The 24,441-nt window shown below is 36.0% G+C and overlaps 1 protein-coding gene across 1 annotated transcript in view; it reads right to left on the bottom strand.

Moving 5' to 3' along the window:
- The window catches only part of LOC113046057 (low-density lipoprotein receptor-related protein 8-like), a 78,347-nt gene extending 55,489 nt beyond the window's left edge, over nucleotides 1-22,858 (bottom strand). Inside the window, exons 1-2 of the mRNA XM_026206894.1 lie at nucleotides 22,703-22,858; nucleotides 22,103-22,234 (exon numbers count right to left, since the gene is read on the bottom strand). Of these exons, the coding sequence (XP_026062679.1) occupies nucleotides 22,103-22,234; nucleotides 22,703-22,769 (199 nt within the window). The 5' untranslated portion in view covers nucleotides 22,770-22,858. The remainder of the gene's footprint in view (nucleotides 1-22,102; nucleotides 22,235-22,702) is intronic.
- Between the last annotated feature and the right edge of the window lie 1,583 nt (nucleotides 22,859-24,441).

Raw genomic sequence — 24,441 nt, 5'->3', positions numbered from 1 at the left:
GGATTAGTAATTTGCTATTTTGTGACATATGGAGTTAATTTTCTAAATGACCCATTACTCAAACACTATCCACAGATTGTTTTCGTCACTGTGTCTGTACCAAGTATTGAGCTCTCTGTGTTCATTTGGGTAATAATAATATTGAGTAGAGTTTTTATTTTAAAAAGGACAAGCTATCTACTTTCTTGCATGTTTGTAAGTGATCCACATGCTTAAAAACAGGACTTTTTGTCAGTGCTACATCGCTTAAGTAAAGTTTAAAAATGTGACTGAGTGAAACGTACTTAAGTATTGCAGATAAAATAAAATAAGAGTTTGAGAAATGATTCCTCATACTCTAACTGGTCATGTTAAATGTATTTATTTTCTTTGCTAATTTTACTTAACTTTTAAATTAAGGAGATTTTACTTAAGTCAATACTTGTGTAAAAAAACTTGCAAAATATATTACAAAAACATTTCTTATTGTTCTTATCCAGTGTACTATACTTAAAAAAAGTACTGGGGACAAACAAGTCTTTGATTATAATTTAAAGTGTGTTATTTGATATGACATTTAAACTTGATTTTACATCATTACAATTGTGTTATCACAAAAAATTTTAACAATCATATGTTTTAATAAAAATGGCATTAAGATATATTTTAGTCTGTATATTCAGCAGTACACTTTAACTATATTTCAAAGACAACAGAATAAAAGAACTTTATGTATTCGTATGATGTATATTATTAATTTCCTTTTTTTTCTTTTTTTTTTTTTTTTATATGAAGTAAATTGGTATTGACATTTTATTGTAACAGTAAATAATTCATTGTCCCCGAAAATCTTTGGATTTCTGTAATGATGCTAAAAAGTCAATAAATCAAATCAAATAAATAACAGCATATTAATTTATATATTAATTAAATATTACATTTCTAAAGTTGACCCGCTTACAGCCTTGTTTTCAAATTTCAAAGGGACAATTTAAAGGGACTCATGATCCTCCAAACCTGTATAAATATCTTTTTTTTTTTCTGTTCAACACAAAAGAAGATACAATTTACAGTTGCTGGTAGCCATTGACTTCTTTTTCTTTTCCATACTAGTCAATGGCTACCAGCAAGTTTGGTTATCCACATTTTTCAAAATATCTAACTGAAGAAAGAAACTCATACAGATTTGGAACAACTTAAGGGTGAGTAACTTATGACAGAATTTGTATTTTTGGTAAACTATTCCTTTAATATGGAATAAATCTACCCAAACTAAGGTCCTGAGGTCATGAGCTGTGGTTTGCCTGATATAGGAAGTTGTTTCAAACCAGCCCCATTTTTGGTTAGGATACTGAAGAAACCTACCTATATAGGCCAAAGACAGACTGGCAGCTCAGTATGTTTAGGATCAGATCAGAAATATAGCAGTACTGCACCTCATAACCCAATAACAAGATAGTTTGTATGTGCTACAGTCCTTTGAGCTTCACTGCCAGATAAGAAATAGAGTTCTGCTTGAGCAGCTCAATCTGGACGCTGTAATCACCCGAGGCCTGCCCACCATCAGCTAGATACACTTCTCCTTTCTATCAAACAGGTAGACAAGAGTACCTATATCTTGTTTTGGTCCTGCAGTCTTCCATCACTGTGTGTTCTAGCATGATCTAAAAGACAAAGCCTAAGATGAACCAACAGCAGCCAAAAATATGCCTCTGTAAGAACAGATTATCTAACCTTCTCTGAACCTGAACAGATTCAAGTACAAAATAAAGTCTGAGCAGTAGCTGAAAACAGAGGACGGAGACATGAGAGTATAAATATTTTACTCCCACACAATGTAACAACACCAACTAAACAATAAGTAATAGTTTTGTTGTAATAGCCTGTTTTTGAGTCTCCAAATCGAATTCGGCCCAAGCAAACAGAAGATTAGCATTGTATTGGTAAATATCATCCCTGAAATTAAATAGTGTGCATTTGGGGAATGAAATCACATTAGGTGGGATTGCAGCTGTGTGTCTGGCCATCAGTGATGGTTGAGAAGAGCTTCTACAGTTCAGAAATCCTTCCCTCCTTCTGATACTCCACTCTCCTGCTCTATTGTTAGCAAACACTCACAAATCCCTGTTTCATTAGAGCAGGAATCAAACGGACCCTCTGAAAATCCAAGAGCATCAGACGTGATGCTCATCTTATGGCAAACCACAGAACTTTGTTCAGAGTAGAGCTCCTAATTGGATAATCTGATGATTCTTTTGATGATAAAATGCACAACACGCAGTCTGTTAAGCAAGTATGTTGGATATTTTGCTAATCTACCAACTGGCCCAAAACTTTGATCATTAACCCTTTGACACACAATCGTCCCGCAGTGATTGTTCTACACTGGTCCCTGATGCGTAGAAACTTAAAAACTTAAACTCAAATTAATACTTGTAATTAGATTATACTACATTCTAAAATATATTTTTTGTTTTTTTATTTACACAATAGCAATAAATAATTCATAATTAATCGATTCTTCTCATTTCTCTTTTTAATCTTTTATTTTGACCGTTGTTATTTTTTTTTAAATACCCCCTTTAGTTCATTCATGAACCCCAGTTTGGGAAACCTACCATCGTAATGCAATATTTAATGCATTTCATGTTGTTAATAACAATGAATGTAATATATTTTCTACCTCTTTGTAGTTTTATATCAATATGGTACAAGATACTCCTATTTTAAATCAATGTGAAAAAATAAAAATAAACTAAAAGTAGTCAAAAAGTAATCTGATTATATTACCTAAAATGTTTAATGTAAAGGATTATGTTACTAACTTCAGTTTTTGTAGTGTAATTTGGAATCAGCAACAGATTTTGTAAGTAAACCCAGCACTGAGAGCATCACGTGATAAGCCGCTAAATTCAAATTAACTTTCATGCTTTGGCTGATGCTGGGCCAGAGCCTGACACACTCAGCGCTTGCCATATGCTGTCAAATGCATGTAGTAATTAGCATAATTTCAAAATGACGTTCTACTCGAAACTGTCCACATCCTCGGACTCGGAATACTGTGTTTCTATGGCAACACTATCAGCACCTAAATGAATCTGCAGTCAGAGCTCTCAGAAAATTCCTAGTTTACAAGTTGTAATTATGAGTTCTAGGAAAAACCTTCAAAAGTTCGCAATCAGAGTAATTATGACATGGTGTGAATGCACCTTATACATCTATAAATATTGTGGTATTCAACCAGAAGATGTTTATTTTAGGTTTCAGACATTTAAATACACATAAGTGCTATCAAAAACTACATTTATAGTTCGTAAAATACACATGGAAACAGCAATAATGCTGCCTTCATGTGCTATCGGAAATTTCCTACTTCCCACTTCTCAAGGTGTTATTACGAATTTGTCACGTTCAAGTGCATTGTCGTCGGAAAGAACAGGAATCATGGAGAACGGTCCATTGATCAGTACATTCTTGCCCATTTATTGGGAAATTTTTTTTAAAGCAAAATTAATAAGATATTATTATTTTAAATAAAATGTAGCATCTCATTCATCATATAAACATATAAATATTCAGCTAGCTGACGATGCTGATATTTTGGTCAAATATGCTGCATAAAGTTTGCAACAAATGGTTATTTATTTATTGAAATATACATGACTGTAACAATGAGAAAAGGCAATGAAAAGGTTGTGGGAAAAATTAGTAAAATTAATCAGTGATACAGCTATGTTTCTCTCTTCAAAAGAAACTCAAAACTCAAACACTTTTGAGAAACTCAAATTTATCTCTTGTTTCCCAGTTGTAAATATGACTGCAGAGGCTGCTGATAAGGTCTGGTGTTTAATCAAGCTACTTTTTGTGTAAACTGATGACTATTTTACTGGTTAATAGTGCATCTACATAACTGATTAAACTGACGATTATTTTAATAACTGATTGAGTAATCTTGCTAATCAAGTAACCTGCAATTATTTTGACAATTAGCATTCAAACAAGCAGCCAGACAGACATCTCAACAGGATTCCTCTATAGGTCTTAAACAGGTCAGTGGGGACAAACAATAGGTCAGTCTATTTACTAACAGCTTTGTTGAGCTAATATTTGTGTGTTCTTTTTTTTCACATCATTATCCTAGTGACGTGTTAATGTAAAAGTCTTGGAATCAAGAAACCTTGCCAATGTAGACAATCTACTGATTATTATGACGGTTAATCAAGTAACAGTTCTCTACCAACAAATTTGCAGATCAGCTGAGTATCATTGTGATCAAGCACTCTGTTTTATCGATTAATCTAGCTTTACATTTTAGGAAATGATCAAGTAACAGGCAAAAAATATATATATTTATATATTTTTTTTTCATCTGAATCCAGGCTAAGAATAATGGCAAAGCAATAACTTTCTATCATACCTAAAAATAATGCAATAGAGCAAACAAGGCATCAATCATGAAATTTGAGCACAAGATGATTGCAATTATAAAGAGTAATTTTAACCCTTTCATGAGTGTTAATCAGCACAAGCATAGGATAAAGGAAAACAGTCTTCAAGCTTCCTATAACTGATCTGAGACTACAATTACCTTCTCTGCCACTCTCTCTCTCACTCTCTCTCTTTCACTTCTTCTCCCTCTCATATATAATACTACAGGATTTGAACAGGAGTCTGATCCAGAATTAAGGCTTAGGGACAAATTGAAATACCTGGAGCTTTGAATACCCGCTCCAGAGAACAGCTTGTCCCCAATCATGTTTATGTGTGTAATCCTCAAATAAATGTCTCCATCACACGATTGGACATGCTTCACATATAAGAATATAAACCCATGACATCCCTTCACATCTAATCCAGATCCTCTCATATTTTTATCCTCAACAATGCAAAATCAATATTTGGCAGCCTGGCTGGAATTAAGAATGATACTTTATTATCACAGATGCTGATAACATTATTTACACATTTGGTTTATTTTACTTATGCGTATTTGTGCTTGTAAAATTGTACTGGAGAGGCATATCTTCTATTATAGTACTATGAGGATTTGATCATGTGTGTACTTTAATACTCTCAGAGGTAATTTTCAGCTGCCGTCTGACTAATGGTCTCTCAAGGGAGGTTATAATAAAATACATATACGTGAAGCTGTAAAAAAAACATCTACTGTCATCAAACCATTCATTCTGTGCTACTAAAAGTGTTCTCAAGTTTATTGAACTAGGCAGTGGCGGTTTCTCCATTAGGGTGATTGGGCGATGCACCACCAAAGTGTGAAAGGGAGGGATTTGTTTTATTTTACATTCAACCACAGTGTTATGCTAGCTTTCACTATTCTTGACTGTTTGTTCTGCCTCTAAATAGTCCAATCAGTGTCGAGTCGCATTTTGTGTATACCGCCCCTGACGGGGACAGCTATGCCTTTGTCAGCTCGAATTCAGTTATAGAAATAACAGAAATAATAACAGAAATAACATTCATTCATCGTAGCGATAAGGATGAATTGATAATTAAAGATTATGACCACCAAGAGCAAATTTAAACATCAAACAAAGTGCGGGAAGTCGTATAAACGATGATTTTCAAGGATGTGATATGAGTAGAGATAAAGGCTAATAGGCTGCGAAGTAGCTGACGCTTTATTCTGCTAATTTACCGCCATATTTTGTTCCATCGCGAGAGCATGACAGACATCGCATGGACAACTACAAGTGTCACGGAAATAGAAGGTGAAGAAGGTGAAAGGTGAGAAGGTGAAAAAACACGAAAGAGCAAAGACGCATATGGATAGTAGGGAGCAGTGTAATGTAAGGGAGAAATGTAAGTAACACGCATATAGAAACCTAAGGAGAGCAAGAGATTGATTCATTTTCAGTTCAGTTATCTTTACATCTTTAACTAGCTGTTAATTTATCAATTGAATGGGTGACCTATTCTTATTAATCAAGCAAACATTTGACACCACTGGAACTATGGATGTGCAAAACTAAATTTTTTGACTAGCCAGTGGGTTTCTGAATGACTAGTCTACCAGTTGGTGTAAAGGAAGTGAAGTAAGTCTAGTATTTTTAAAGTTTCAGATGTGTTTTTTTTTTAGGGTTGTCTGGACGTTGCACACAGTATTGCAGTAGTAGTTAGAAGGAAGTGCTATAACTGCACTGGCACAGATCCAACTTCATTACACTTCACAAAAAAAATCAATTTCCTGCCTCAGTATTACTGAACTGAAGACTTTATCTCAACAATGGTTACATGTACGCCTTGAAACAGGGAGGCAATGAATATACTTATTTCTTATTGGCTGTAAGTGACATCAGAGAAAAATGAAAGAGATATAATCAAATCCAAGCAAAACTGGCCACCAACTATGAATTATTTTGGCCCTTATAATTGACTCGCAATTATAATTGAATTTACATGCAGTACAGTTTACTTTTGTCAGCAAATGTACATTTGTTTGCAAGTGTTGCAGTGGAGACTTTGACATGAAAATAGGAGACCATTGAATGATTTCCAATTCTAGTCAGTTTGGTAAGGTCAGAGAGCATGCACACAACACAGGTCTCCAACATGGAGCCCACGGGTACAAATGTTCTCATTATTTGATAATTCCTTGAAATGTTTGTCAAACAATTAGTATTAAGAACAATCCTGTGGAATTAAAAATCCTGTATAATGTTGTGAGAAACCGATCAACCGGTTAGAATCAAGAACAAGATGTGGTATAAAACTAATGTGTGGAGTGTAGCTGTCTGGTTCTGAAAGTAAAATTCCATTCATTTTCTTTATAGAGGAACTTAGAAGCATTACAAGACAGACCTACTCTGAGCTTGAGATTGTTAATCAATCAAGTATAAGCATCAAGCTTTTTCAAAATACAAATTACAGCAGAAATTCTGGTTAAAAAACACAATACCCATTATTCTTTCCCTCCCTGAAGCCATTAATTACAAAGTCTTTGTCGTTAAGTTATTCAAATCAAGTTTGTACTTCTTTAATTCACTTTGTAGCTGACTGGTTTGGTTCATGGCTCATAAATCTTTTTTTTAAAATCCCTGTTTGGTAAATGAATGGGAAAAATAATGCTTGTGAGAAATCAAGAGTCAATCAGAATCAATAATAAATAACAATGATACAGTTATGAAGAAGAAGTGACGTGACATCCAGCCAAATATGGTGACCCATACTCAGAATTCGTGCTCTGCATTTAACCCATCCAAAGTTCACACACACACACACACACACACACACACACACACACACACATGGAGCAGTGTGCAGCCATTTATGCCGCGGCGCCCGGGGAGCAGTTGGGGGTTCGATGCCTTGCTAAAGGGCACCTAAGTCATGTTATTGTCGGCCCGAGAATTGAACGGACAACCCTAGGGTTAGGAGTCAAACTCTCTAACGACTAGGCCACGACTTCCCCATAAAAGATAATATAATGATTGCTGGAAATCTAGTTATCAGTAGAATGTTATTGCCTTAAGCATAAGTGTAAAGAAACAGCATGGATACAGCAGCTCTCTTCAGGTAGCTCTCAGTCACAATGTGACCGGAGACCTCCAGCCTACGAGTATTTGATCAAACATATAGGAGTGCTGATGCTAGTTTAACCTCAGAATAAAGAGCCTGCGTGTGTGGTGTGTACACGTTTGATTAGTAAAGTGCACATAAATGTGTGGGCTGTTTCCTAAAGACATCATTTAAGCAGCAGCGTATAAACATCAAACAAGCCTTTAACATCTTCACAGAAAACATAGTACCTCCTGCACAATTCACAAAGATCCTTCCTTATACTTCGCAGCAACTTTCCTTCAATCGATGCTAGATTTGTTTCTAGGCAGTGTAATACTTCACCGCTGACAAATTGTTGGCAATCGTTAATCTGAGTTCTCCTGTGTTTCGACCTCGGGCCTCGCAATATGTTTGCGATAAATGACGAAGAACACCATTTCATCTGCCACAGCTGCTCTGTTGAGTCTGAGCGTGATGTTAGATGAAAACGCAGCTCTTAACAACCTTTCTTCTCTGGGAAGGTTTCAGTCCAGCTTTCCTCAACAATGATTCATTTGGACTGCGTCTCCTCCGGGCAGAGCTCAGCGGAGCTTTGATCACCGAGCACAAGCCTCACAGGGGTCGGGCGGTGCTTGGCAAAGGGGCACGCCGCCATCTGGCATTAGAGCCCAAACATTAGAGATGCACTAGAATGAAGCTTCAGCAGTCAGCAGTGCTGTCTGTTCTGCTCCTTCAGGCAGGATTTCACCCTCGACTGTGGATTAATGATAGTTTTGCAGGTGGAGGAGAGAGCAATTCACCTTCTTGCTTGCATTTCGTATACGCCTCTACTCTATAGGACCTTGCCACAATCACTTAAGGCACAATCAAGTTCGTACAAGTCATTTCTGAAATTGATAAAGATCAATTAAGATAAAGCGATGCATTCTAATAAAGTTTGCCCACCCTCACCCTCAAGCCATCCTAGGTGTTTATGACTTTACATATCATACAATCAGAGTTGTATTAAAAGATTTCCTAACTGTTCTAAGCTTTATAATGGCAGTGAAGGTTTTTTTTTTTTTTTTTGAAGGTTTGGAACGTCATGAGGATGACTAATTAATGGCAGATTTTTCATTTTTGGGTGACATTTGTGACTATTTGACTTCATCCTATAAAAAAAAAAAACCTTTATCCTTTATCCAACTGTAACTCACTTTGGATAAAAGCCAAAATGACTCAATGTAAATGTGGGTGAACTAACACGTTTGAGTGAGTTTGTTGTGTTCAGAATGCCTTTAAAGTCTGTTATCCTCAGTCGTTTAGTGTATGGTGCCCACACTAATTTCTTTGGACCTGGTATGAGTCACATTTATAATGCCATGTGTAGTTATTTTTAAAGAGCCTGTCTCAAAATGGTCTGTTGCATTAATTTGCATTTGTTCTAGTGTGTTATGTATCTCTGTGTGTGAGTGTGTTCAAACAAGGTCACTGAATGAGTCAGTTTTTGTATTGTCACTGAATTTCTAAATAAGCAACAAGTCAAGCAGAACTAATCAAGACCAAACATTATTTATATTATCAATCAATGGTGTCACTCACAATTGTGCAGTTTCAACATTAACCTGAACATTGTATGAGCATTCGTTTTGGAAGAGAGGTTCTCGGGAGCATGTGTAAAGGTCACATCCTTTTGATTTTCCCAGCAAAAAAAAAAAAAAAAAAGAGAAAAAAAGTCTTTAGGCTTTCTAAACAACCTAGCCGGGGACGTTTGGCCCCTGCAGTTCAGATTTTCCTTACTGTCGTATGTGTTATATCAATTTTCAGCTTTAACCCAAACCATTGAAAAGGTTATCAAGTTTATAATGAAAATGTATCATGTCCATGTGCCTGATCTCCTGAATGTCAACAGGATTTAAGATAACGCTTGTTAACATACAGTTATTCTGTTTCGATGTGCACATGGATAACCAAGTTAACATGTTACCACATTAAACGATTAATATAGCTAATCGAGTTGAGTACTACATCTCTGTTGAAAATGATTGGCATGTAAGTATATTTCTTTCACATATAAATATTATACAGATGTTTAGAACGGTGTACTTTGAGTCTATGCTTTTTGTTTAGTTCCTCTGTTAGCCTTGAATGTGCTAAAACAGAGCTTGATTCAATGAATCATTCATTCCTACTGTGTGAGTTGTTTTGTAAAGCTGGACATTAATTGGTTTCTACAGTTTGACAACCATTTGAATGAAGCAGATATTTCAAGGTAAGCTGAGTTTATACTTCTGGTACAACTTTTGCAATACTAATTAGTAGGGCAGCACGATGTGTCGTTTAAGCATCGATATATCGCAATGTGCAAATCCACGATAGACACATCGCAGGCTGTAGTAGTTGATCCATTATTCATTAACCGTAACGGCCAGCTGTTCCCCGGCCCTTGACCATCAGAGAGTGAAAGTTTATAATTTTCATGTGTTTTTAAGTCCTGTCAGTTTAACAGGGCGCATATAAGAACAAGTAGAGAGAGAGAGTCTTGCTAAACTGCAGAGATAATTACACAACGCGTCTAATTCGCGAACTAATGATTCATTTGAACCGATTCAATTTAATGAATGGTTTAAACAACTGACCTGTCCAACACTGAACTCACAAGACGTCTGAATTGGTGTATATATAAAAAAATCTGTAACCCTTTACAATAATGTTCTATTTATTAAACTATTTAACTACAATATTTAACATTTACTATTACTAAACTGCACTTCTACAACATTGTTAATTTCAACATTTAGGCTATAGCCTTCATTGTTGAAATCAAAAGTTGTACAGTATTTGTTAACACAGTTAATGCACTGTGAAGTAACATTGCGAAAAACACTGAACAGCTGTGTTTTTATAAACTAAGATAAACAAAGATTAATAAATATAGGAACAAAAGTATTGCTCGTTGTAAGTTCATGTTAGTTAATTTGTTAACAATTCAAACCATTTTCTAAAGTTACAAACAATTAATTTACTCTAATTTAAATAATACTCTGATGTTTAAATCATTTAAAATGAGAATGTAAGTGTGCTCACCCCATTTTTGTTTGTAAGAATTTTTTTTTATTAGATTTCATATCGCAATATATATCGCAGAAAAATAAAATATCGCAATGTCATTTTTCCCCAATATCATGCAGCCCTACTAATTAGTACTCTATGGGTGTTACCAGTGATATTTAACATGTCTTTTGCTTTTGCAGAGTAAAGAATTCTGGACAGAAGAAATTGCGTATGTATTTGCTTTTTGTTTGTGTGTCAATGTTATTGACTTATGTTCAGATAATTTACTGGACACATTCTAAGGAATAAAATATTCATTATAATTATACAAACACACAATGAGTTAATCAATTTCACTTTGAAACAGAGTAAGTAAACTACTTGAAAACATGCTTTTAAATGAACCAAAATGTCTGACTAAACATAGTTTCCTACCTTTTTTTTCCAAGTCAAACCTACTCCATTTTATTTTATTTTTTTCATTATTCACTTTCAAAGCAAGACAACAATGCTATTAGAATGAGCTTGATTGACTTGGCACCAGAGAATGTTTGCAAACAAGAAGCTCTTTTTCACTTACATAATTAAGCCTGCTAGCAACGATGTGCCATAGTCACTGACATATAGTTAATTTAGCATTAATAATAAATGGGTCAGTCAGGATTAGGTCATTTCTATGCCTGTGCTCTGCTGAGTCACAGCCAGTCTGCAAAGCAATGTAGTTTTGTGATATGCCCTTATTACCGTATGATCAGTAATCCAATATTGGGGAAATAAAGAGACAATAAGTAGTTAGATTGCTTGTGCAGTGCCGTTCTGCCACAAAAAGAGCAAAGGCAAAACACGTGATGAAAACACCTGTCTAAGGTTGTCTGAAACAATGTTATAAAGTTACACTGTGATCAAACTAGACAAGATATGGGCCTGTACGTTTTAAGAGGGAAGAAGAGGCATGTGTAAATTTCTTAGCTAGAACCATGTTGCATCTCTTTGATGCAACATCTTTCTGTTTCTTCATGTTATTCCAGACGGACTGGATGATGGTGAGATCAGATCATTATTTAGTTCTGTGCAAACTTCATATAGCCAAAATTGTAAATTCTACTACTTGTTACAAGTATCGAAGAACCATCACTTCTACCACAAAAGACTGCTTTTTAAGTTATCTTCCTGATGTATCCAAATTCCTTAGCATATCCAAAACCTCAGAACAACTTGATGATGTAACAGAAACTATGGACTCTCTCTTTTCTAGCACTTTAAATACAGTTGCTCCTTTACGCTTAAGGAAGGTTAAGGAAAACAGTTTGACACCATGGTATAATGAGCATACTCGCACCCTAAAGAGAGCAGCCCGAAAAATGGAGCGCAGCTGGAGGAAAACAAAACTAGAGGTATTTCGTATTGCTTGGCGGGAAAGTAGCATATCCTATAGAAAAGTATTAAAAACTGCTAGATCTGATTACTTTTCTTCTCTTTTAGAAGAAAACAAACATAACCCAAGGTATTTATTCAATACAGTGGCTAAATTAACAAAAAATAAAGCCTCAACAAGTGTTGACATTTCCCAACACCACAACAGTAATGACTTTATGAACTACTTTACTTCTAAAATCGATATTATTAGAGATAAAATTGCAACCATTCAGCCTTCAGCTACAGTATCACATCAGACAGTGCACTATAGTATTGTATAAACTTGTTAAATCATCTAAACCAACAACTTGTATGTTAGACCCTATACCATCTAAGCTCCTAAAAGAGGTGCTTCCAGAAGTCATAGGTCCTCTTCTGACTATTATTAATTCCTCATTGTCATTAGGATATGTCCCCAAAACCTTCAAACTGGCTGTTATTAAGCCTCTCATAAAAAAACCACAACTTGACCCCAGATAACTTGTTAATTATAGACCAATCTCGAATCTCCCTTTTCTGTCCAAAATACTAGAAAAGGTGGTATCCTCACAATTATATTCCTTCTTAGAGAAAAATGGTATATGTGAGGATTTCCAGTCAGGATTTAGACCGTATCATAGTACTGAGACTGCTCTCCTTAGAGTTACAAATGATCTGCTCTTATCATCTCATCGTGGGTGTATCTCTCTATTAGTTTTATTGGATCTTAGTGCTGCGTTTGACACAATTTACCACAACATTCTTTTGCATAGACTTGAACACTTTGTTGGCATCAGTGGAAGTGCATTAGCATGGTTTAAATCGTACTTATAGAAACAGGTGTGAATCAGGTGGCCCCTATTTAAGGATGAAGCCAACACTTGTTGAACATGCATTTGAAAGCTGAGGAAAATGGGTCGTTCAAGACATTGTTCAGAAGAACAGCGTACTTTGATTAAAAAGTTGATTAGAGAGGGGAAAACCTATAAAGAGGTGCAAAAAATGATAGGCTGTTCAGCTAAAATGATCTCCAATGCCTTAAAATGGACAGCAAAACCAGAGAGACGTGGAAGAAAACGGAAGACAACCATCAAAATGGATAGAAGAATAACCAGAATGGCAAAGGCTCAGCCAATGATCACCTCCAGGATGATCAAAGACAGTCTGGAGTTACCTGTAAGTACTGTGACAGTTAGAAGACGTCTGTGTGAAGCTAATCTATTTTCAAGAATCCCCCGCAAAGTCCCTCTGTTAAAAAAAAGGCATGTGCAGAAGAGGTTACAATTTGCCAAAGAACACATCAACTGGCCTAAAGAGAAATGGAGGAACATTTTGTGGACTGATGAGAGTAAAATTGTTCTTTTTGGGTCCAAGGGCCACAGGCAGTTTGTGAGACGACCCCCAAACTCTGAATTCAAGCCACAGTACACCGTGAAGACAGTGAAGCATGGAGGTGCAAGCATCATGATATGGGCATGTTTCTCCTACTATGGTGTTGGGCCTATTTATCGCATACCAGGGATCATGGATCAGTTTGCATATGTTAAAATACTTGAAGAGGTCATGTTGCCCTATGCTGAAGAGGACATGCCCTTGAAATGGTTGTTTCAACAAGACAATGACCCAAAACACACTAGTAAACGGGCAAAGTCTTGGTTCCAAACCAACAAAATTAATGTTATGGAGTGGCCAGCCCAATCCTCCAGACCTTAATCCAATTGAGAACTTGTGGGGTGATATCAAAAATGCTGTTTCTGAAGCAAAACCAAGAAATGTGAATGAATTGTGGAATGTTGTTAAAGAATCATGGAGTGGAATAACAGCTGAGAGGTGCCACAAGTTGTCAAGCCACATGCCACACAGATGTCAAGCAGTTTTAAAAAACTGTGGTCATACAACTAAATATTAGTTTAGTGATTCACAGGATTGCTAAATCCCAGAAAAAAAAAAATGTTTGTACAAAATAGTTTTGAGTTTGTACAGTCAAAGGTAGACACTGCTATTTGCCCAATTGCACAGCCTTAAGAGCGTGCATATCATGAATGCTGGGTCTTGTTTGTTTTCTGACAATCTACTGAACCTACTGGTAACTTGTTTGCCACGTAGCAATAAAAAATATACTAAAAACCTTGATTATTCTGGTTAGTCACATTGTACTGCTATTATTTTGAACAATACTGTAGGTCCTAAAAACAGTCTGAATTCTTATTACTTTCTTTTAGATTTTAAGGGCCGGATTATAACCTGCACATTCACCATTAAACTCATCATATGCACCTGATCCACATCTCACTTACCAGATGCATTGTGGGGGGTTTTTTAGCGTGTTTGCAGCAGCAACTATAAAGTGATTTACAGAAAACATTAAGAGACATTTGAATTTAACGGCCGCCTCTCACAGGACTAAAGAAATTATAAATGTAGACAGACGCCAACTCTCTGCATGATTTTTCCCTAGTATAAACAGCATAATTTACATTTATGCATTTGGCAGACACTAGCTATAAACCAAAATAACTTGGTGGGCATTCAAACAGTGGCGGTCCCATCGATCTATCCATCCATCCATCTATCTATCTTTCTTTCTTTCTTGACTGACAGACAGACAGCCAAAAGTTTTGGCAGTGACATAAATTGACATCCAGTGATGGCAGTGACATCCTTGTTGATCCTGGAAAAACATTACAATCAACCAATCAGAATTGAGATAAGGAAATCTGTTTTAGGCTTACAATCAGGGTTAGGTGCCTCTACACTCCTGTTAATCTGCTATCATTTCTCACTGATTTTGATTTTGACTGATTGGAATAAATTATGGGTAAAGTTAGGTTTAGGTGTAGGGATTGGGCTAAGTCTATATTTTTGGACAATAATGTTGATCCATGATCATCAAAAGATGATGATCCAGGAACATATCTTACTTGGCAAAATCACGGCAACCTCCAGTCACTGTGTTCTTGTTAGCAATGGTTACCTTCATAGAAACACATGCAGCCATCCTTGTTTTGCATCAAAATGGCCTCAAATGCAAGGAAATTGCTACAAACAATATTACACCTGAAAGAACCATTTACCGGATCATCAAGAACTTCAAGGAGAGAGATTTGACTGCAGTGAAGAAGTCTTCAGGACATCCCAAAGTGTCCACCAAGTGCCAGGACCATCTCCTCCTGAGTAGTCAGCTACAGAATCATGTCTCCAGCAGTGCAGAGCTTGCTCAGGTAATGGAAGCACAGTGAGGACAAGACTTTTGGACAATGGCCTGGTGTCAAGAAGGGCAGCAAAGAAGCCACTTCTCTCCAAGGAAAACATCAAGGACAGACTGAAATTCTGCAGGACGTACAAGGATTGGACAGTAGAAGACATCTGGGAAATTGATTGTGCAGAGAAGAAAAGGTGAACGCTACCATGAGTCCTGTGATGTGCCAGCAGTTAAGCATCCTGAGACCATCCATGTGTGGGGTTGCTTTTCAACTGAGGGAGTAGGTTCTCTCATAATTCTGCCCAAAAACACTGCCATGAATAATGAATGGTATCAAAATGTCCAACGATCCATGAGCAGTATGGTAATGATCCATGCATCATCCAGCATGATGAAGCACCATGTCACAAAGCAAGAGTGATATTGTTTTTCAGTATACCATTAAACATGGAAAAATAAACTACAAATACTGAAGCAGCAAACTTTGCAAAACACAGATGGATGGATGGCTAGATTATGTGTTTTAAACATGTTCATATTGATTCTAAAATAACTAGATGGACCAATAAATACCATAACAAACGATTCCAACAAATCCATTTATCATTTTTAATAGACACTTTCTTTTTGGACCATCACTCAATAACTCTGTAAACACTACAGGTGTCATGATGGTCTTGGGTACAGAGGTGCCAGTTTAATTTAACAGAGCTGAGTGCTCTAAAAGCGGCTCACTCACAGATCACAATTTCAAAATCATTTTGATTCAGATGAAAATAATGATATCAGAGTGGGTGAGCTGTTTACTTTGCAATTAGTATGTCTGTTTCAAAAGTCTGACCCATATTTGCAGAATGTTTGTGAACACGACAGGCCAGCATTATCACATTGACAGAGTAATGAGCCAGACAGCGTGATTGCAACCTTTCAGGTGAACTTCCACTTCAATCTCACCGTTACCACGCCTAAAAACTCCACCCACACTCTTAAAATAAACATCCAAAAGGAGGTTTTCACAGCAATGACACTGAACAGCCATTTTTGGAACCTTTCAGCGAACCGTTCTAATAGAAGAAACATTTTTTCATAGTGTGAAGAACATCTAAAGAACCTTTTTCACAATAAAGAACATTTTGTGCAATGGAAAGATTCCATGCATCTAAAAGGTTCTCTATGTTACCATCAATGGCAATAAAGAACCTTTATTTTTTAAGAGTGGTGTTACTTTAGAAAGAGTTAAACATATATTTGACTGATGTATGGGAAACTAGATGCATAATTGCATATCCAGTTTGTCCTCTAAGTATATTAGCTTAACAGATTTGCACACACAAGAACTAATGAACAGATATGTGTTACGCATCGGTATATAAATTAGTATGAGCTGATTCCTTGATGTCAACTTCAAGCTCTCCTGCTCAGCATCCACTAATCTTCCCACAGCATCACCCTGACTAATCACAGATAATGGGTGGATTTGAACCACTGAGTTCCTAATACCCACAGGCCGCTAGCTCATGAACCCAGATCTCACAGGAAGGGGAGACACCTCTCAGACTGATATCTGCTGTAGGGATAAGGACACTTAGTTTGCTTAAGACACTAACCCCACAAAGGCCTATCCACAGGTATTCACATGCCAAGACTCCAGGACAAGTTACTCAAAGTCAGTGAAATTCTGTTGAAATCAAACTTGGAAAAACACACATCATGGAATTTTCTTTCTCATTCGTAAGAAAAGACTTACTCTAATGTTCAATATATGGAGCCCAGTCCACACGAGCAATCATTAAAGCTCAAAGTGATAGTCACCCAAAAAAATTCAAATTCAGTCTCATCCTCATTTCAAACTGTAGCCTACTACATTTTTTCTGTGGAGCACGAAAGAAGATATTTCACATGGTGACCACTGACAGTTTTGGAACAACAGTAGATGACAGCATTTTGGGAGGGTGAGTTATCCATTTAGATGAAAAACTGATCAAAAACCATAATGATTCTATCAAAAACCATGAGCAAATAACATACAACCACACATTTGGCCCACCCTAATAAACAACAATGCAAACTATTTCTGTGTGCAAATATTAGCCAATGTTTGTTTGTTTTTTGTTTTATGCATTGTGATGACAATTTAACTCTTTAAGAATCTAAATAAATTTAATAATTTAAAAATAAATTAAATAAGAAATTAAAGGCGGTACAACAAATGCTCATTTTTCTTGTTACAGTAATGAGACTATGGATTAGAGTGATGACAAAAAGGGTCATTTACAGATATAAATCTTAAAGATTAAATACGTTATTTGGTTAAAATTATATTGTTATAAAAATAATGCTGCAATGTAAATTGTAAAACCTCTTAAGGCTCTTAATTATAGACCGTTTTAATAATGTGCACTGCTTTCTGCAAAATAAACCAGAAACATCTATTACGAAAGTGAAAATTTTGATTTTAGGTTAACCTAAATTCAAAGGGGCAGCATGAGACTGGAAAATGCGTACGTAAATGAAATTACATAACTGCACATAACTTCCAAGAACCTTATAACAAACCTTGACTATCGACCAAAATGACTAATTGAGCATCCTAAGCAAAAAACAGTACATAATTGGTGCTAAGCTGTGTATAATATAACTGTACAGTCCAATCTGTAATGCATAATAATTTGGACAAACATACTTGTTATATTTTTCTACAATTCTCGAAAGGTAAAAGGGTTGCAAATGGTCTCTTCAGCAGTTAAAATTCAGTAGATATAGGCCTAGTTATGTGAACATCTCAATTCTATAATGAGAACACAGACATCTCATGAGTGTTTTAGCATCATTATGATCTTTGCTCTTCACAGTTTGCTACAGAAATCCTCCAGAGACACCTTCTTTTCAATAACATTCTCTTACACTGAGTCCAGGTCTAAAGGTCACTGTTCAGCGCTTCTGTTTTTTTTCCCACTCCGCTCTGTTTTGATTTACTGCCGTTTTCTTATTCCTTTTCATTCTATTCCAAACATTAAATCTTACATCTTATTCTCCTCTGGTTTTGCTCTTTTATTCTGCCGGTCCCTACAAGCCTTTCTCTGTGGTGTCTTTGCACACAAACGGGACTCGCACTCGAGCCAAATACAAAAGAGTTTTTTTGGGCAGACGGAGGAAATAGTGTGGAGCTTATGATATGACAAAACTAATTGAATTTGTATTGTGTAAATTTGAATTAATGACAAGTGTCATTTAACATTAAACTGAATATTTTGTGGCATTTAACATAGTTCTGAATTAGAATCTTTTTAACTTGAATATTAAACATTTGAAATTTAACACAACTGATTCAGAACTTAGAACCAGAGGCAGCAGAACCTATTTATTATAATCAATACTGTCTACACTGAATATGAAATTCCCAACAGCAAACGGATTCCCCGTTATTCCTGACATATTCCAAGCTCTTTGCAACAGGTGCTTTGCTGCTTCAAGCAGTCGTGTCCGTATAGTGTTAACTTACGCCGCACCGCATCCAGTGTGTCACTGATTATAATCAATGGGTTCTACTGTCTGTCCTGTGTAGACACGGTGGCATGCTAATCACTTTCACACCAAATATATTTCAAAACAAACTTCAGAGACCGCTGAGAAAGCTAGCCTAAAATCTAAGTATAAACCATAAATGTTTAAGAATCACTTAGGCTACCTCTGGGTGATTGATGGTCAGGTAGATCTTGAACCGCACGCTCAGCGTCGCTCGAGCCAGAAAACTACTAATTGGCCAAAATGCTTCGTTTGACTTTTCTGAGATCACCGGTAACCTACTTTCTATATGATCTGAATTTGTGCATTTTGAATTTGATGTTCCAAATTTCCTCTTCATCTTGAAATGTTAAAGCTGTATTTTAAAAAACTGGATATCTACAAAAAATATTCTGCCATTCAAAATTTGGTACCTACTGCGCAATGTGCCGTCGGAGTGACGTCTTTTTTGAATGTAATTTTTGGACGCCCAAATTCGGTCCAAATGACGTCCAAAAAAATTACCCAGTTCAAAGATCAAATGTTGAAAGTCAAGAGAACATCCAAGTTGGGTCATGGTTAGACATCCATATAGTGGACCTAGTTTGGATGTCGAATAGATGTTTAGAAATGGTCATGGACCGACGGACCTAATATAGACATGATCTGCACGTCTATCTGACGTCCAGTGTTTAGTGGGTACAGTGTAGTATCATTGGACTTATTTGTAAGCTTTCCTGTGGACGTTTTGGAAACAGCCATTCAGTGTTCTTGATATGAAGCCTTTAAATCTCACATTTAGTTTTGTTTGGAAATTTTTTGTTTTTCTAACGCAGAATCACATGAGTGTTCACTTTATGCTTGTCTCTGAGATGAAGGAATCCTTCCTGCCTCCTCTGTCATACAAAATCACATGCCAAAATGACACAGCTTTAAAATACATTTTAACGCTTTGCTCTTGACAAAAAGAGAACCCTCATTTCCACAAACACAACACCTATGTTGTAAAACTGCATTTTAATTAATTATTCTGGCTGGTTTCCTGCCCTGCTGATTATAATCACACTAAAAAGAGGAAAATATGGGAGAATTACATAAAAAGAGGTTAATATGTTGGATCAACACTTGGCACAGCTCAACTCTTTTTGTTTCTGTGCCAATTTTTTGTGGAACAAGGTGTGGAGTTTTGGACCAGGATCAATTGTCCATGTATCCAAAAAAAAGAACATACATTTTGATTACTGCAGAAATCAGTCTACAGTTTGGTGCTTCAGGTCCCAAAAGTGAGCCAAAATTAATAATTATTTAATTTAATTAATTTTTATAATTTTTAATAAACGTGTATAATTTTGCATAGGTTTGTATAATAATAAATTGATAAACAACAATGAGTCATATTCAGAGCTCATGCATTTATTTGATCAAAAACAAAGGAAGTCAGTATGTGAAATATTATTACAATTTAAAATAATTTATTAATGTGCACAAATATTTCATATGAATCTAAATGGTTAAAAATGTTTATGCCACTTTTTGTTTTTGTTTTCTGCAGTTTTTTCAGTTCACTAATATATTTATATTAGTGTTGTCAAATGATTAAACGTGATTAATCAGGCATATATATATATATACCAAATATTCTAACTAGGTTTTACACAACCTTTAACCTGAGAAAGTAGATTACTTTAGATATTACTATACTCTGCTGCACAGTATGGTGCTTCGGGACCCAAGAATGGGCCAAGAGTAATGAATTACCATGTTGTTGTTGTTGTTGTTTTTTATGATAAACAACTATGGGTTGCATTCGAAAGTAAAATCTGGGTCCTGAAGCAAAATCGCTGCTACCTAATCTGCTGCTTATCCCATTTATCACTTTTGACTCACTTTAAACTCTCAGTCTCAGATTATTAATCATTTTAAACTGCAGAAAGACAGTTCAGCACGACTCAATAAGCCTGACAAATATGACTCATCTTCGTGACACTTGATCAAACGGCTGTGTTCGCCAGTGTGCGCTATGGAGAGGGCAGGTCAAGAATCAAGAACTCATCACATGACTCTACACACATACGCATGGCCTTGTCATGCATTAGAGGTGGTTATATACAGCGTGCGGATGAATCCGTTGGATTTGACATGGGGGTGGGGGTGCTGGTATAGGGGGAGGATAAAAGGGACATGGGGGGATGGGATGGGATGGGATGGGATGGAGGAGCATCAGGGGAATCCATTGGGACAGAGGTCAGCCGTGTCTGTGCCAATAGTTGTTAGAACAAGACAAGGAATTATAGATCAGGATCAAGAATCTCTTCATCTAGTTGCAACACCAGAAAATCAAACTGGCTTATTTTTCTAACAAAAAAAAATACTTCTAGATCTACAGCACCTAATTGTGTGCTTGGATCAATGAACAAAGTGGATATAAAAAGCATTTCCCTATTATGACAGGCAGGATCCCACATGGACGTGTTGCACTGCTTGGATGCAATAACTTCAGACTGCATGACTGGCCTTTGTTGAGAAAAATTGAAGGAGCAGTCATAACAGTAAACTCAACAGGCGCATGATGCGGTGACACATAAATTGCTTAAGAAAACAAGCTCTCACTGTGACCTGTTTTCAGCCTGGTGCCTTTAAAAATAACCCGATGCAATGAGGCAAGACACACTTGATAAAACCCTCTTAAAAGAATGAGAGAAAGTTATTGAACAAAACACGCACATGGATGGGTCTTTTACTGCAATTAACCATCTAATGAAAGAAAAATTCATGGAATGCTGGGAATTTCTGGCTGGATGAATTCCACAGTTTTTGTTTTTATAGCTTATACTCCAAAAACTGTAAAATCATATGCAATACATTTAAAATCTTCAGGTACTCTCCATTACTATGGTCTAGTTCTCATATACATCTATGTATATAAACAACAGGGGTCAGTAAGATTTTTATCCAGAAGGGACATATCAAATTGATGTTTTGAATGTTAAACGCTGATCTTTTACTGAAAAATGTATTGGTAATAATATAAAATGTCCACTAGACTAGAGTAATGATGCTTGAAAAATCAGCTTAGCCGCATCACATAAAATACATTTTAAAGTATATTCAAATAGAAAACTGTTACTTTAAATTGCAATAACACAATATTAAGTTTTTATTGTATTTTTGATAAAATTAAAACTAACAAATCTTACTGATCTCATATGAATTTTGGCACATACATTAGTTTTTATGTATTAAAGGTTTCTAATATGTACACACACACACACACACACACAAATCGAATTCAACAATAAAGATTAATGGAGCAAAGAGAATTTGATTCTAATTGTGATGCTTTTGGACATTTGTTTAAAGTGCACAGTACAAACGTCCGTAATTAAAGCCAATAAATGCTGATGCATGTGGTCTGGTCTGGTTTTTGTTTGCTGTTGCCCTCTCTCGTCAGTGTGAGATAACGCTACTCACAGCAGTTCTCCTCGTCGCTGTTATCCGAGCAGTCATCATCATCATCGCATCTCCATATGGTGGGAATACATCTCTTATTGTTGCACTGAAACTGTCCATCCTCGCACTCCGTTTCAGCGCCAGTTTCATTACCTGTGAACGACAGTTGAGAGATTTACAGTCACCAACGACATAGACATACTACAGCACGATAAACCGAGCGAATCCAAAACACAGCGCGTGCTTTGAGCAGCAATTCTAGAACTGCACGCGCAATTCAATAAAGCCTTGACAAAGAAGAAAACACACACAAATATTTCTCTTTCTTTCAGTGCTATTACAGATTAACATGTTTCTGTGGATACTGATGCTCATGAAACAATAAACACATTTGCCTGCAAATCATAGCTACTACTATTCTACTCGTGTTACAAATGAGCTTTTTCAATTAAGGTTTTTGGTTTGTTTGTTTGTTTTAAGGCAGAAATGTGGAAACACGCGTTTGCAGTGTGTGTGTAGGATCAGGAGTGTTGAGTCTCTCGAAACAGCATCATTTAACGTTACTCAGTCCATTGAAATAGACTCCGGGTAATCACATGTCAAAAACAGAATACAACAAACCTTTGGCGTAGTATAATTCCCAAAATAAAACATGAAAAAATAATAATTTCCCAATTTTTGTCCACATTTCCGAAACGGGTTATAGAGTGTTCATCCACAAACAAAAGCGCGTCCGGATGGCGTCGCTCCTTCACTGAAGCTCCCAAAGATTCACTGGCAATTTGAACCAATGACGACATCAAACGTAAGCGAGTTTGAATAATAACTGCCCTGAAAATAATAATAATAATAATAATAATAATAATAATAATAATAATAATAATAATACTGCACTGAAGGGCAGCGTGCTACCAAACAACATTTATAAAATGAGTCAAAACAATACAATAATTGTGGCATTATTAATATTGTAAGGGATTAAATAGCATTTAAAACAAAGGATCCATTATAAAGTATTTGTTTTAATTATTAATTTAGTTAGTATGCACTAAATAAATATTATTATTTATTTTTCTTTGATATATTTATTTATTAAAGAGTAACATAAGTTATCAGCCTAGAATTTGGGTTAAAAATTTTGTCTACAATTTTGGTGTCCCTTGGAATTTATTTACAAAGAAAAGGCAATAAAAACATTAAATTAGGCTAAGCCTATAGACTTAAAATAGTATTTTCTTGTTAAACTTACTCAAATAACCTTAGCTTTGTATCAACTTGTGTGTAAATTTCATTGTGTTTATTAATTTGATATGCTAAAGTGACTTACGATACAGTTAATTCAATTTCCTTGTGAATTTCCAAATGCATATATTGAACATGCATAGAGTCCATGGACAATTTAGCTTAAAAAAAACCCTGATGAAACCCTGCACCACCCCTCCGGGATGTTCACACAAATTTCCTTAAAAACGTATCACCCTGAAGCAATATGGGAAGGCAGAAAAAAGCATGAGATGATCAGTTTTTAAATTGCATTAATTATAATCCTTATTAAGATAATGGGGTTAGGTGACCTTGTAAAAGAGTTACAGTAATATAGCACTGCATCTGTGGCACTGTGCAAGCGTGAACTATTCTGTCAGTCACAACTAGGCCAGAGCCATCCTGACAGGATAATCAGTCATTTTAATAGCAGTAAGATGGGACTGAAGCCCCTCCTCCAACTGCTTAACTATGTATGCAGCCAATGGCAACAAGGTATTCAAAAGGAAAAATGTACATGGGCAAAGACCCTATTGTCATGAACTCGGCATACCCAGATTATGTAAACAGGCAGCAGGTGGATGCCAATCTCCCTTCAGGGATCCACTGAACTGCCACTGAAAGAAAATGTTTAGAACAAGTTTTAAAGAATTTGAGCAGATGCATTAAAGGAATTCACACAAAAAATAAACAATTTCTGAAAGTTTACTCACCCTAAGGCCATGCAAGATGTAGATGAATCTGTTTCTTCCTCTTTTGTATAACACAACTTGTATAACACAACTTGATCATCAACGGATCCACTGCAGTGAATGGGTACCGTCAGAGAGTCCAAACAGCTGATAAAAACACCACAATAATCCACATCGCCAGTCCGGTAACCTTGATTTTGCCAAGTAAAACATCTTTTGATGATCCTGGATCAACAGTATTGTAAAAAAAAATATAGACTTAACCCAACCCCTACCCCTAAACCTAACCTTACCCATAATTTATTCCTAAAATCAGTGGGAAATGATAGCTGATTAACAAGGGAGTGGAAGCACCTAACCCTGATTGTAAGCCTAAAACAGATATTTCCTGAAAAGTTATATCTC

The sequence above is a fragment of the Carassius auratus genome, chromosome 27 (genome assembly GCF_003368295.1).
Source record: "Carassius auratus strain Wakin chromosome 27, ASM336829v1, whole genome shotgun sequence".
NCBI lineage: Eukaryota > Metazoa > Chordata > Actinopteri > Cypriniformes > Cyprinidae > Carassius > Carassius auratus.
The sequence above is the reverse complement of the archived record's forward strand: the minus strand, read 5'-3'. Positions and strand labels throughout refer to the sequence as shown.